Source organism: Phalaenopsis equestris, unplaced genomic scaffold (assembly GCF_001263595.1).
Source record: "Phalaenopsis equestris unplaced genomic scaffold, ASM126359v1 Scaffold000006, whole genome shotgun sequence".
NCBI classification, from domain to species: domain Eukaryota; kingdom Viridiplantae; phylum Streptophyta; class Magnoliopsida; order Asparagales; family Orchidaceae; genus Phalaenopsis; species Phalaenopsis equestris.
Window position 1 is genome coordinate 603,313 of NW_018164448.1, and position 13,395 is coordinate 616,707.

The 13,395-nt window shown below is 39.3% G+C and overlaps 1 protein-coding gene across 1 annotated transcript in view; it reads right to left on the reverse strand.

The window, feature by feature from the left end:
• Positions 1-13,395, reverse strand: part of LOC110018227 (squalene synthase-like) — an 83,386-nt gene that overhangs the window by 26,223 nt on the left and 43,768 nt on the right. Inside the window, exon 4 of the mRNA XM_020715489.1 lies at positions 6,650-6,725. Coding sequence (XP_020571148.1) covers positions 6,650-6,725 — 76 coding nt within the window. The remainder of the gene's footprint in view (positions 1-6,649; positions 6,726-13,395) is intronic.

A 13,395-nucleotide genomic window follows, 5' to 3' on the forward strand; every position in this document is an offset into this window, starting at 1 on the left:
TGAAGACTACAAAAATATCTTAATATCGAAATATCTTAATATCGAAGGCAAATCAATGAAGTTACTCAAGTGGTCTCCTAATTTCGACCCAATTCATGAAATTCACCATTAGGTTCTCTACTCTATTGGGGTCATCCTTGGGGATCCTTTGAAACTAGATCTGCCAACTTTCAACTTAACTAGACCATCGGTGGCCAGAATACTTATGGAAAGGGATATTACTTTACCAGATGTTACTGAAGTTTGACTGGGCACAATCCATAATGATTATTGGCAACAAATCTTCATGGAACACAAACCCCCATATTATACCCACTGTAAGATGTTTAGGCATATCCTTGCTAAATGCCACAAATTTCATCCTAATTTGAAATATAAGGGTCAAGTGAATAAGAATGGGTTTAACCCCACTGTTGTGGACATTTTAGGTTCACCTGAGGAGGATACTACCGGACAAGAAGTGTCTGAGGACCCCCATGACACTGTTATTACTGTTACTGCGAGTGATGCAATGCTGACACCTACAAACTCCATACAAAACAATTCTGATAGACTGTTGTCTATAAATGATAGTGTTCAGACTGATAACTAGGAGAACCTCGCAGCTCCACTTCTTCAAGAAGCAACCGGTGTAGCGGCAACTCACACTTCTCATATTGTAGAACCTATTGTGGGTACTACTGTTCCTTCTGGTTCAGCACTACCCCATCAGGCGGATTCTTCGGAAGAAGAATGGCAGGTTTACACTTCCAGGAGGAAGAAGAAGAATGAATATCTACTAGAACTCAGGAGTTTTATGGATGATACTTTGGTTACTACGGGTAATGGTCAGTACCTTACCAATCTGTTTTGGATCACTACCGAGAACTAGAGCCAGAAGCAAGACTAGATTGAGATGACCCACACTTTTTTCAGCGCCCAGGTGGTATTTGGGTTTCTTTTTATTTCTATATGTACCCATCTTTTACATTTTTTAGTGTGTGTTGTACCGTGTGAGTTGGGTGTTTAGGTCACCCATACAAACCTATCTGCATTTTTATCTTTAATATATCAGCCCTTTAGCTTTTTCAAATATATATATATATTTTTTGTTCTAGATTTAGTTTTTGCTGAGTTTTCAGTCAGGATAGTTGCCGGCGTCCCCTTTCCCTTCTAGAATTAAATTCAAATGCGAGAAGGCGCTCCCTCCATCTTGCCCTGAAATGGTTATTATCTCCAACTTTCACTACCTCGCATCCCACCCCGTGCTGTCGTAAGCCTCTTTCCTCGCCGCAGGAAACCTACCTTGTTGTCTCCATGCATCCACGTTCCTTCCATCTTGCCATCCTTTGGTTGCTAACTTCTCTTCCCTCCTCCCACCCATTTAAACACCAGAAATCACCTCCTTCAAATTGGTTACCGTCCAACTCACCTACGACAGCCTCTCCTCCTTCTAGCAACAACTCCACCCTCCTCATTTAGCCATCGCCTAGTCGCCTATCTACCTTCCTCCACTACCGCCAACCCTCCACCATTCCTTCATATAGCCAACCACACCCCCACCCGCCCAGTCTGATGCTAGCCTCAACCACAACCCCTCTCTATGCTAACCCCAAATCGGCACCTACCTAGCCCCTACCCACCTATCGTCAATCATCCAACACCCCTCACCATTGTTGTCCATCAATGGTCCCGCCTAGCCCTAACCCTAGCCGAGTATTTTTGTTGTGTAGTATTTCCTTTTGTGTTTTGAATCATGATAGTAGCCCAGTTGCTTTTGCTTAATAATATTTTCTTCCATTTTTGTGGTTTGGGCTAACTCCGGTAACAATGAGAATATGGAAGTTTTCTTGGAGCCACTTCAGTTAAAGAGTGCCTCAAGAATTGATAGGTGAGAAAAAAATATTGACTATATGGAAAGGATTGCCAAATTATGACGTCGTGTGGGAACTGTGCGACTTAATTCAACAGTAGTTTCTTCTCTTCCACTTTGAGGACATATTGTCTTTTTGGGAATGAGTAATGTTAGACTGGCAACTAAGGTGCCATCTGCCAAATAATTTGAAAAATTATGTTGGGCGTAAGACTAAAAGTCTAATTTAAACATTTGTTATTTGGGGTATAAATAGGGCTTAATATATTTAGGGTTATGTTATGTGTCATTGTTGTCTTAAATCTTAGGGTTAGTGTTTAAGAGAGATCGCCCACCTCTCGAATTGAGTCAATCGGACATAAGGTGGATGACGAATAATGAATGTGACTGCTCACAAACTATGACTTACTTAGAACACCGTCAAAGCTCTCAAAATGATGTCAGATAAGAAAATGGAATACGTGAGAATGTACGGAATGTCGGAGTTACCTAAAAAGAGATATTTCTTGATCAAATAACCAAACAAGCAAAAAATGACAAGTTATAGGAACATTGTGTGCAATTGGGCCCGAGTCCTCTTGTTTGTCGCCGAAGTTGTCCAAACAACCCCCGGTTGCGAAACGGACAATGTGAGCACATCCATAATGTTAATTTTACCTTGGGGTGACAGCCATGTTGATGGGCCTTTGTGCACGAAGAGTTGACATGTACCTTGAGGCAATTGAATTTAAAATATTTTTAAATTGAGTAAAATATTCAATGAAATGTATGTATTTAGTATGTATGTATGTGTGTGTATGTGTGTGTGTGTATTATTAGACATCTTCCCTCTTTGACACCCAGCTGCTCTCACCCATGATCTTTCTACTACCATCGCCCAATCTCATGTTGCAACCACCCATCCCTCTAATGAGAAGTAGCCAACAAGCTATCAACTATTAAAAATTAATAAAATGATAATAAAAAAACACCTAATACCATGCTCTCCTCATTTGGCTCCATCCCACACACATGCAGATCCCTCTCCTTCCTCCTCTCCACACACCAAAACAACGACAACTCTCACCCTTCCCCTCCATCTAGCTCTCCACAACTCACTATCCCAGTTGCAACCTTCTTTTCCACCATCTCATCAAACCAGCGAACTCCAACGAACCATCCTTCTTTCTCTGTTTCGCACGCAACCTATCCCACTCCAACAAAACTCATGCAAACCTCTTGGTCTCTCAGCTCACCGCAGCACAAAGCTTCCAGCAGGCCAACCCAATTTACCCTCCACCTGCGAGCAGCAAACACCACACAACACCCCTCCTTGTCTGACGTCTCACCTCTCGGACCGATGCCAAAGCTCAACAACCACCTCCCTGGCTTTTCTCCCAGTATCCTCCTCTCTCTTTGATCTCACTTCCTCTCCCTTTCTACGCACATATCTCCTGTATAAAGCATTTCTTCCACTACTCCCCTCACTAAGGCAGGAAGATCCACAGCCCCTCAAACTGCTTGCTCGTTGTCCCGAACTCCTCCGCTTCACATCGCACCACCAAGTGAGCTCATTTCCTCATACTTTTACGATAGCTCTCTCATCCAATTCTCTCCCCATCTAAAAGCTGAAAGATACTCAGCTACCCCGAGATTCAAGCCCCCCATCACAGCTCTTCCTCATGCAGCCAGCTATCCCAAGACCCGCAGGCCGTCACTCTTCCTATCCAAAAAACCTGCCAACCCTTTTCATCCTCCGGTGACTCGACCAGTCTATTATTACGCAAAGGTATAATGGTGGAACAGTGGAATTTATCTTTCTGTAGAACTACAAAGTTGTCATTTTGAGTTGTATTGTTTGCAAAAGAAAGTTATAATTTTAGGTTCTGTAGGGCTTAAGGAGGGCAAGTTTGTTTCTTCACACAAAAAAAAAAAAAAAAGAGTTGTTATCATGGTTTGTTTTGCTTGAGAGAGATACAGAATTCAGATTTATGTGGACTCAAGTTGTTGTGTTGTCTAGTGGGGTGTGGAGTGCAAAAGGTTCTAGTATAAATTCTGCTAGCTTAATTGTGTAAAAGATATGTACTCCTGTCCACGAGAAAATTCTATATGCTATGTGTTTCAAATTGCAAGCCCTATACAAATTTTTGTGATTATGGTGAGTTAAAGAACTACCTGCGCCGTGTCGGTGTAGCAAAAATGGCTCCGTATATGCATGTGTTAATGTTTCTATGCAAGTAAGGCTCATGCGCGCTTTTTAAGCGTGGTAAGAAGGTCCTGGCTCCCCGATGCTTCCTCCGAAGCAGGGATAAGCCAGAAGGCTGCTGAAATGCTATCAAATTTCGGACCGAACCAAAACGTAAATTGAACTTAAATGACCTTAAAAATGACTTATATTAAACATAATCAAAATTTCTATAGCTTAAGTGAACACAAAAAAGGGAGATAAGAAATAAAATGCATAAATTATAAGAAAGAAATTAAAGAAGATATGAACTTACAAGAGCCTTAGCACTTCACTTCAGAAATGGCATATAGCCTACTATTTATAGAAGAAAAACGATGCCCCATGAGCTTGATCAAATATAATAAATCATATTAAGACGAATTACGCCGCCCATGTAAAGATATTTAAAAATGGCATCTAGTGAAACCATCTGAATTGGAATCTAAGCTCAAAGCTATAAAACTATATCCAATTCACGTTTTCTCACCACCCGATTCACAATATCAACTATGCGAGCAGACAGAAGGTAAAATGAAAGGTTTCAAATGAAAATATTTACATAAATCTCAATGATATCATACCCTTACAAAGAATACTAAAATTCCCTACGAGTCAATCAAAACAAGTTCAAAAAATCTCGCATGTGCTCCGACTAGTTTATTAAATATTTACGTGTGTGGTTTGAGAATATTGCATGGGCCGTGGGCATCTTGCCTACAGAACAAAATTGTAAGTCTCGCACTTCAAACAGTCTAATTCATCTTTTTATAGGGACTAGAGTTGACAAGATTGAGCCTCCAGTCTGTCATCCTCCCTATAGGGATTGGAGTTCAAAGGATAGAGCTCCAATAGACAAATTTGGATCCTCTTCATGGGTTTTGAAGTAGACAGGACTAGTATTTGAAGTAATGTTCAAGTAATAACCGTTCGCCAATGATGGACATTATTCATTGCACATCTCAACTCAAGAGGAAATATTCATAAGATAAATTTTTCATATCATAAAATCCATAAATATTAAAATAAAATAAAATTAATAGCTCAATACTTATAGCAAAATTCATCCACTATCTGCAACCATTTGTTATGTTGGATGAATTTAATGTTGACTCAACCTTACAAATAGTCAATATCATATTAATTATACTACTAAATTTAAACTCAAAACAATCTCATGCTAATATGATTTGAGTCATTTGTTCACGTGGTGTTGTCGTAAAATGGCACCACAATAAGTGGTTACAACTAGAGCCCTCAAATTGAATGATATGTTGTTAAATGACATAATCATAGCACATATGTTCTGTAACAACAATCTACCTTTTTGAAATCATAAGGTACACCTGATAGGACACAAGACTCTCGGTAAGCGAAGGTCAACTTAGATTAGACCTCTTAGACAAATATTCGCCCCCGGTCTATAAGGTTCCCTTGGACGAAGCAACCTTAGGTTGCTAAGAAGAATTTTTTTTCAGGTTAGATTGATTACCTCCGCTAACTAAGTATATCAGTGATCATAAACCCAGGATGACCGAATTATGAGATCTTGATTGGATGCATCATCATTTCCCCTTCCATCCACTTTAAGCTTGCGGTGATAATTTTCATATTTTAAACTTTTAATATTGTTGTCACTATATATTAAGTCCAAATACTTAGCGCCAAATGACTAGCCCTAATCAAAAGTGTTCTCCCGTTATCAGGAGGAATAATTAATTATGGAGGCTTGTGCCTATAGGAAACCTCGAATCCCAGACTTTAAAGTTCTCGCAAAATGAGGGTTAAATCTCTAGATAATGTCGTACCTACTATCTCATCTGCCATCTAAAAATTTGACCTAGAACTTCATGGTAAACTTAGTCAATATTTCAAATTTTCAACCCCACAATTCCTATCAAATGCATGTAATTTAAGTGCTGAAATTGAAGTTAATGTTTGTTTAGTAATAATCATTTTACCTGCACATATCCATTTTACTTCATATCGACTCTATCTTATGAGAACCATATAGATCCATTTTTATTTTGGAAGATAGAGCTGGTGATGATGTTTGATGTGGCCTTTATGTGATGAAGGATGCACAATGCAGTACTTTTATAGCTATTTAATCAAATAAAAACCTTATAGTAGTGCATGGTAGGATGTTTGCAGAGAGAAAAAAAGGAGCAACTTAACTGAATAGTTGTCATAGATTTTAACTGGGTTAACAGGCTTCCTTCAGATAGTACAAGATTTTTTCCAGCAAGCACCAGCAGTATTTAATTATTCTAAAGATTTGATTATTTATGTTTAAATTAGCCATAGTTTTACTAGAAAATTAATACTTCCATGGAAGTTCCTGAAAATTATATTTATTTTACAAAACAAAGACTGCAAAAAGTTAATACAATTGAAAAGAGAACTTAAACTAACTATGGTGGATGAATACCAAAAGGAACATAAACATTTCCAACAATGGAAGTGTGAAATCTTCCCATCCTTCTAGAAAATGGGGAAGATCAATATATAATTTAATATTAGTATCAATATCTAATCATGCATTTGGATATTACTATCAATTCAAATATTTGAATGCAGGTATTAGAAATGACCTTTCGTTCAGCTCCATGAAGGCAGCTCCAACCAAGTTGAACTTCTCCATCAGGATTTTGTACGCGCTCTTACCACCTAAAGGAGCGGGAAACTTTATCAGTGCTGAATAGAAGCAGGTTGAATTCTGAAAACATGAAGTTAAATTCGTTCTTTTTTTTTTTTTATTTGATATGAAAAATTATTTGAATATGCTCCAAACAACATTCATACAAACAGGGAAGACATTTTTGGTCCCATAAGGATATCATATTTCATTGATCAATTGAATAGAAAATTACTTTTGAAGAATAGACAAATAAATGAATATCACTAATGGATCTAAACTTTTAAATATGTGATTTTCCTTGCATGAATAGAAAATAATTCTCTTGAATTGACGTTTTTATCTAAACGTTATACCATTAGACTCCTCAAACCTGTGTGCACAACTCAAAAGCTTGACTACTAACTACCTGAATTTTAAAGATCTTTAATTTTTACAATGACTATAAGATTGTTATTTAATTATCTAGTTTCCTTTTAGTTTTTAAGGACACGTGCCCAAACTTTGCCATCATCATCAATTCGTTGTTTCCTTGTAGTAGCAGAATGTCCTCAACACCATATGCCTACATTTTGCATATCTGCCGTTGGTTAACATCACTACCTTCACATAGCTCTTTCCTCTCGCCATCCTGCAACTACTCGTTATAAACTAACTACAAGTGCATCAATCCAACTTTCATATGACCATCCGAATTCTTCGTAAGGACAGCCTGAATCTTCCCAAAAAAACCATTTGAATATTTTTTTCATTAAAGAAATTTTCTTTGGCCATCCAAAAATGGACACCATCAAATATTTTCTAGTAGGATTAGGACTAAAGGGTTATTGTAATGTTGGTTTATAGGATTCAAAGTAAGTTCTCATTAGGCTAAATCATGATGATGACTACACGTGATTGCTCTCTAGAAGATCATACTACATAAATATCCAATGAGATTGCTCAAATAGAGCACTAACATTAAGATCAATAAAGAATTAACCAATTGTTTTTTGTGGAAATGTAGGATGATCAGCCTCCATTTCATTGTGGGTCGGCCAACCTCCTAAGGAATGATGTAAGGATTAAATGGAGATAACTTTGGAAACTCCTTGATTAGTTTTTATTCTCATTTTATTTATTTTTATTTCATAATTATTTCATTTTCATATTTAGGCTAGATATATTTGGTAAGATTGTAAGTTAGGAGACAGGTTTCCCTATATATATATATATATAATATTATGTTTGAATAATGATAATGACGCAATTATTACCTCCAACATTTTTCTTCATAGTATCAAATCATGCCTTCATCTTGCGATGAAATAAGGGCAATGTACGTCGTTCGGCTCGGCTACAACATTCATAATTAGGGCATTGTTCGTCGTTCGGCTAATCGACAACATTTGGCTTCATCTACATCACTTCAATTCACCCTGATTGGGTCATTTGCTTCAAGCGACCTCGTTAGATTCATCTGCAACGATCAGCGACTGCATCGCGAGGCGTCTGGCTGCTTTATCTACAGTTCTATTCCCCTTCATCAACAAACAATAGGATTTATATGCTCGCTCTATAGTTGTTGGAGACTCCAAAATCCGTCCAGCAGTCGGAATCCTCCCTGCAACAGTCAGAATCACTCCAACTAGCCTGCAATCCCTCCTATGCTCCTTATCATAGTTATTGGACTCTTCTTGTAGCAAGCAGTAACCAACTCCTTATCCGGCCCTAAATGTGCATAGATTTTATAACCCAAGTACATAATGAAGATGTCTAGTTTTACACCGGATGTTAGTTCTAAATTAGAGATCTGGAATTATATATTAAATTATAAACTCAATGACCATAATTTCCTTCAATGTTCTCAACCCATATTTTTGTACATTTGTGGAAAAAAAAAAAGAGGAACATCTCATGAGAGGATACAATTTCTGAGCTCACTGGCCCTAACATCACCATAAAAAATTTAAGACCAAATTGTTATATCTTGACTAGCTAACACAATGATCACTAAAGTAGGAGAAAATTTCTTGCTCTGCAAAACAGCCAAAGAAATCTGGGAGGTTGCAAGAGAAACTTATTCAAGCATTGAGAATACTGAAGCTTTGTTTGAGATTGAAACCAAACTACATTATATTTGTCAATGAGAGCAAAGTGTCACCCAATATTTCAACCCCTCGACAAAGTATTGACTACAATTTGATATATTTGAGGCATATGTGTGAAAATATTCACATGATGTCGTGATGTATAAATTTATCATCAAGAAGAAAAGAACTTTCAAATTCCTAGTGGGACTAAGGAAGTGCATGAAGTGGGAGAGAGGGTCATGGGAATAAAGTCTCTTCCTTCTACCTGTGAAGCTTTTGTTGAAATTAGAAGAGAAAAGAGTAGAAAGAAACTTATGATGATTGGACATGGAAGTTTACCAAGTACTGAAAGATCAATTTTGTACACCTATAATTCTTCCCATGAATCAAAGTTCAAGAAGAATTGTCCCATATGTTACTATTGCAAGAAAATTGGGCATCTCAATGATAAATGTTGGAAACTATATGGAAAACTTGTATATTGAAAACCTAAACATGAAAGAATAGATCAAGAGAATAAGGCTAATGTTACTACCACTTTTGAGGGGCCCATTCACCAAGGAATAACTTTAAGTACTAAAAAAACCCTTTGGAGGTAATTCAAAACACACACCAGCCTCGTGACACAACAATGTAACACATCATTCTCTCATTTTGACAGCAATGAGAGATTTAGAACTTGGATCACAAGTTCAAGAGCTTCTAATCATATGACTGGAAACATCAATGTTTTAATCAACTATCAAGAGATTTTCAAATTTAGATTTGTTAGACTTGCTCACACTCAAATTGCTAGAAAAAAGATGTGAAGCTCTCTCAGGGTTACTCTTTCCTCTGCTTTATATGTTCCACAATTGGAATAAAATTTAATTTCAATCAATAAGCTTACTCATGATTGTTGACCTCTTTTTTTTAGTGAGGTCTTAATCTTCTACTCGTAGAACCTAGGATCTAGCTTTAGGAGTTCTTATTGACCATCCTAGCGGACTAGCAATGGAGCCCACCTCCCGTAGAACTTCAAGTCACTTCTTAACTCATTTTTGTGAAGAACTCGCATGAGTGGTTCTAAGCACTCAACTTCTAGTTGCAAGGGCTCAGGACCAACATGTAGAGGGCCCGAAAATGAGTTCCTGAAGGATCAAACGCCCTTAGGTAAACCATTTGTGACTCGATTACTCGTGAACGCCGCAATTCACGCACTCACTGCACCACACACGACTTTGACTTGAATTGACTCGTTCGCCGGTGAACTCGTCCGGACGACCCCGGATGACGAAACGGACAGCGCCAAAGCGTCTGAAACGTCAACTTTAGCTAGAAATGACACATATATTGCTAGGGTTACGCGCGCGCACAAATGATACGGAAATCGATGCACATTCTTTTAGCGCGACGCGGGCCCGGGCTCAACCCAGGTTCGACTCGGGTTCAATTCAGGCTCGATATGGATTAAGCACGGGCTAATTACTTCAGCTCAGAAATTTCAAAATTTAAAATTTAAATTTCAAATTTATCATTTAAGCTGGCTGCAAGGAAGGCATTGAATTCCCTGACTGCCTGAAAGGAAGGTATTCAATTCCCCGCCAAAGCTTTGAAGTAACGGCTCTCAAGCCTGCTCCTTTCATTTATTCGATCCCGCACTCGCCTTCTTCTCCCCTCTCGACACGATTTGAGACGGTCTCCACCAAAAAAAACTCCTGATTCGCTCCTCCCCTTTGCATCGAGAACCTTCCTCGCTTGAGGTAAGATTCGGCCCCCGCTTCTTCTCCCGCTCGTCCATTTTCCTCTGCACCGAAACCCCTCTCTCGAATCGCCATCTCCCTCGCTCGCCTCCTCCGGCTCGCCTTTACCGCTCACACGCCTCACCTTCTCGCGCGACCCTCTCCCGCACTCGCCTGCTCCTCTGCTCCTCTGCTCGACCGAAGAGGCGTCTCTCCCACTCGCGATCGAAGCACCTCTCCCGCTCGATCCCGTCTCTGCATTTTGCCTCTTCCTCCTCTGCCTCTCCCGAACTCCTGATCATCTCCCGCTCTCAAGCTCGATCCCTCCTCGTTGCCTCCGTCTCCAACACCGAAGCCGCAAAGCTTCTCCCGCACTTGCCTCCTCCCTGCGACGAAAGAACCCACTCTCTCGCTCTCTACTTCGAATGAAACCTCCCGCTCCACACTTCCTCTCGCTCGACTCTTGCACCGAGGCTTTCGATTCCTTTTTTTGTCGCCTGCTTCGACTCCCTCCTTTCACGCCTGCTTCGCCTCCTCGCTCGCCTCCCCTCTGCACCGAAGCCTTTCTCTCGCCCGGCTTCACTTTTCCTGCTCGGCTTCGCTTCTCTCGTCGGCTCTCGTCGGCTCTCCTACCGCTCTCCTACCCGCGCCCAAAATTCTCGTCACCTTTCCTATTCGACTTCACCTCTCGATGGAAACCCAGCGGCACACTTGCTATTAGAATTAGCTGGCCACGGGATCACCGCGTGCAAGACCTTCGAAAGTCCCATATTTCACCTGTTTAGTGCTTGCTGACTCTACAACGCTCGGTTGTCCCTCTTCGCCACATGAGATTGGTATCTCTTCTAATTCTTCTCGGTTGCAGGTATATTCTTCCAGCTATTGCATCTTATGGCTATCAAATTATTTACATAAAATTGAAATGGAATCCTCTCCACATGAATACATTCTTACTGATTTTGGAGGAATATTCTTACTGATTTTGGAGAAATATAAACAATATTTTGATTATATGTTATTGCTGATTTTAAATATTTTGTTGCTGGTTTTATGTTTCAAGCATCTAAATGCAAATATTTTGATGTTTCAATGATCATTTACTTGCTGATTTTAAATGTTCTGTTGTTGGTTTATGTTTCAAGTACTTAAATTCAATATTGTGATGTTCCAATGACCATTTACTTGCTGATTTTAAATGCTCATTTGCTGTTTTTATGTTTCAAGCACTTAGATGCAAACATTGTGAGGTCCCAATGACCCCAATGACCATTTACTCAATGACCATTTACTTGTTGATCTTAAGCTCATTTGTTAATTTCGTGCTTCAAGCACTCAAAATAGAATACTACGAGGCTCGAGATGACCGTTATTCCAGGGCTTGAATACTTCTTTGCGGGTCTATGTTCTTTTATTTCCGAATGTCTCCCTTGTGGGCTATTTTACCCGTTGTTTGGTGGGTTTAAACATTATGATTTTTAGGGCTTTGTCTACTGATTCACGTACTATTTTAGAGCCAATCTGTTAACTGATTTAGGAGAGTTTGCACACTATCTTGGACTGGATTTCCTAGCTGATTTTGGGACATTTGAAATTGATGCTTTGAGCTTACATGAGAGCTGCTTCGGAATTTTAAAATTATTGTTTTAGGGCTGATTTTGAGAGTTTTGTCTATTGTTTTGGGGTTGATTTTGATAGTTTTATTTACTGTTTTGATATTGGATTTTGAGAGCTTTGTCTACTGTTTTGGAGGCATTAAACCCAGCATTTGTGGGATTGTTTTAATCCATGTTTTGAGGCATTTTGGTGGGCTAATTTTGAGGCAATCTACACACTATTTTGGCAAGATTTATGTAACCTTTAAGTGCTGATTTACATGCGGTTTAGAATTGGTTTTACGGACCCCTTTTTGCCCACTTTTTGGGTTTCAATTGATTGTTATTTAAGCGCTTTTAGGTCGATTCACTCGTTGTTTTCCCCCTTGACTTTACTAGCTTTGGAAGCGGGGTCTTGTCTTATCCTTCTTTTGTTTTATTTATTTTCAAATGGTTAAGTCATAAAGATGGGGATTGATGATTTAATTAATTGGAAAATATAGAAAACCTTAAATCACCTTAAGCATAAACTAAAGTATAGGTTTTCTATAACTTTAGGTGCACACCCTAGGTGAGATCTCATCCACCTAGCCCTCGGTGTAGGCTTCCTAGAGCTTGAGTACATACCTTAGGTGAGAGTCCATCCACCAAGTCCTCAGTGTAGACCTCTTAGACTTTAGGTGTACACCCTAGGTGAGAGCTCATCCACCTAATCCTTAGTGCAGACCTCTTAGGCTTTAAGTGTACACCCTAGGTGAGAGCCCATCCACCTAATTCTCAGTGTAGGCTTTCTAGAGCTTAAGCACACACCCTAGGTGAGAGTTCATTCACCTAGCCCACAGTTTAAGCTTCCTAGATTTTAGGAGCACACCCTAGGTGAGAGTCCATCCACCAAATCCTCAGCATAGTCTTCCTAGACTTTATAAGCACACCCTAGGTGAGAATCTATCCATCTAATTCTCAGCACAGACTTCCTAGATTTTAGGAGCATACCTTAGGTAAGAGTCTATTCATCTAATCCTCAAATGCACAATGAAACTAGACACTTGACCCAAATTCACAAACTGACTAAAACATCAGACATGATGTACCGAGACGTGACCCATGCTTCCTTAATTAAATCAACAGTGAAATTCCCTCAATGACAACCTACAATAAAACCCAGTGCACCGGGATTTGAGCTTAGATATTACACTCAAATCCTCCTGACAATTGGGGAAATTTGTTAATGCCACATATGGATCATCGGACTAGGATAAGTCTAGGGTCTAAGTGGCGAGGGTGATGACGACATTGCTTATGCGTGCTTAAACGAGG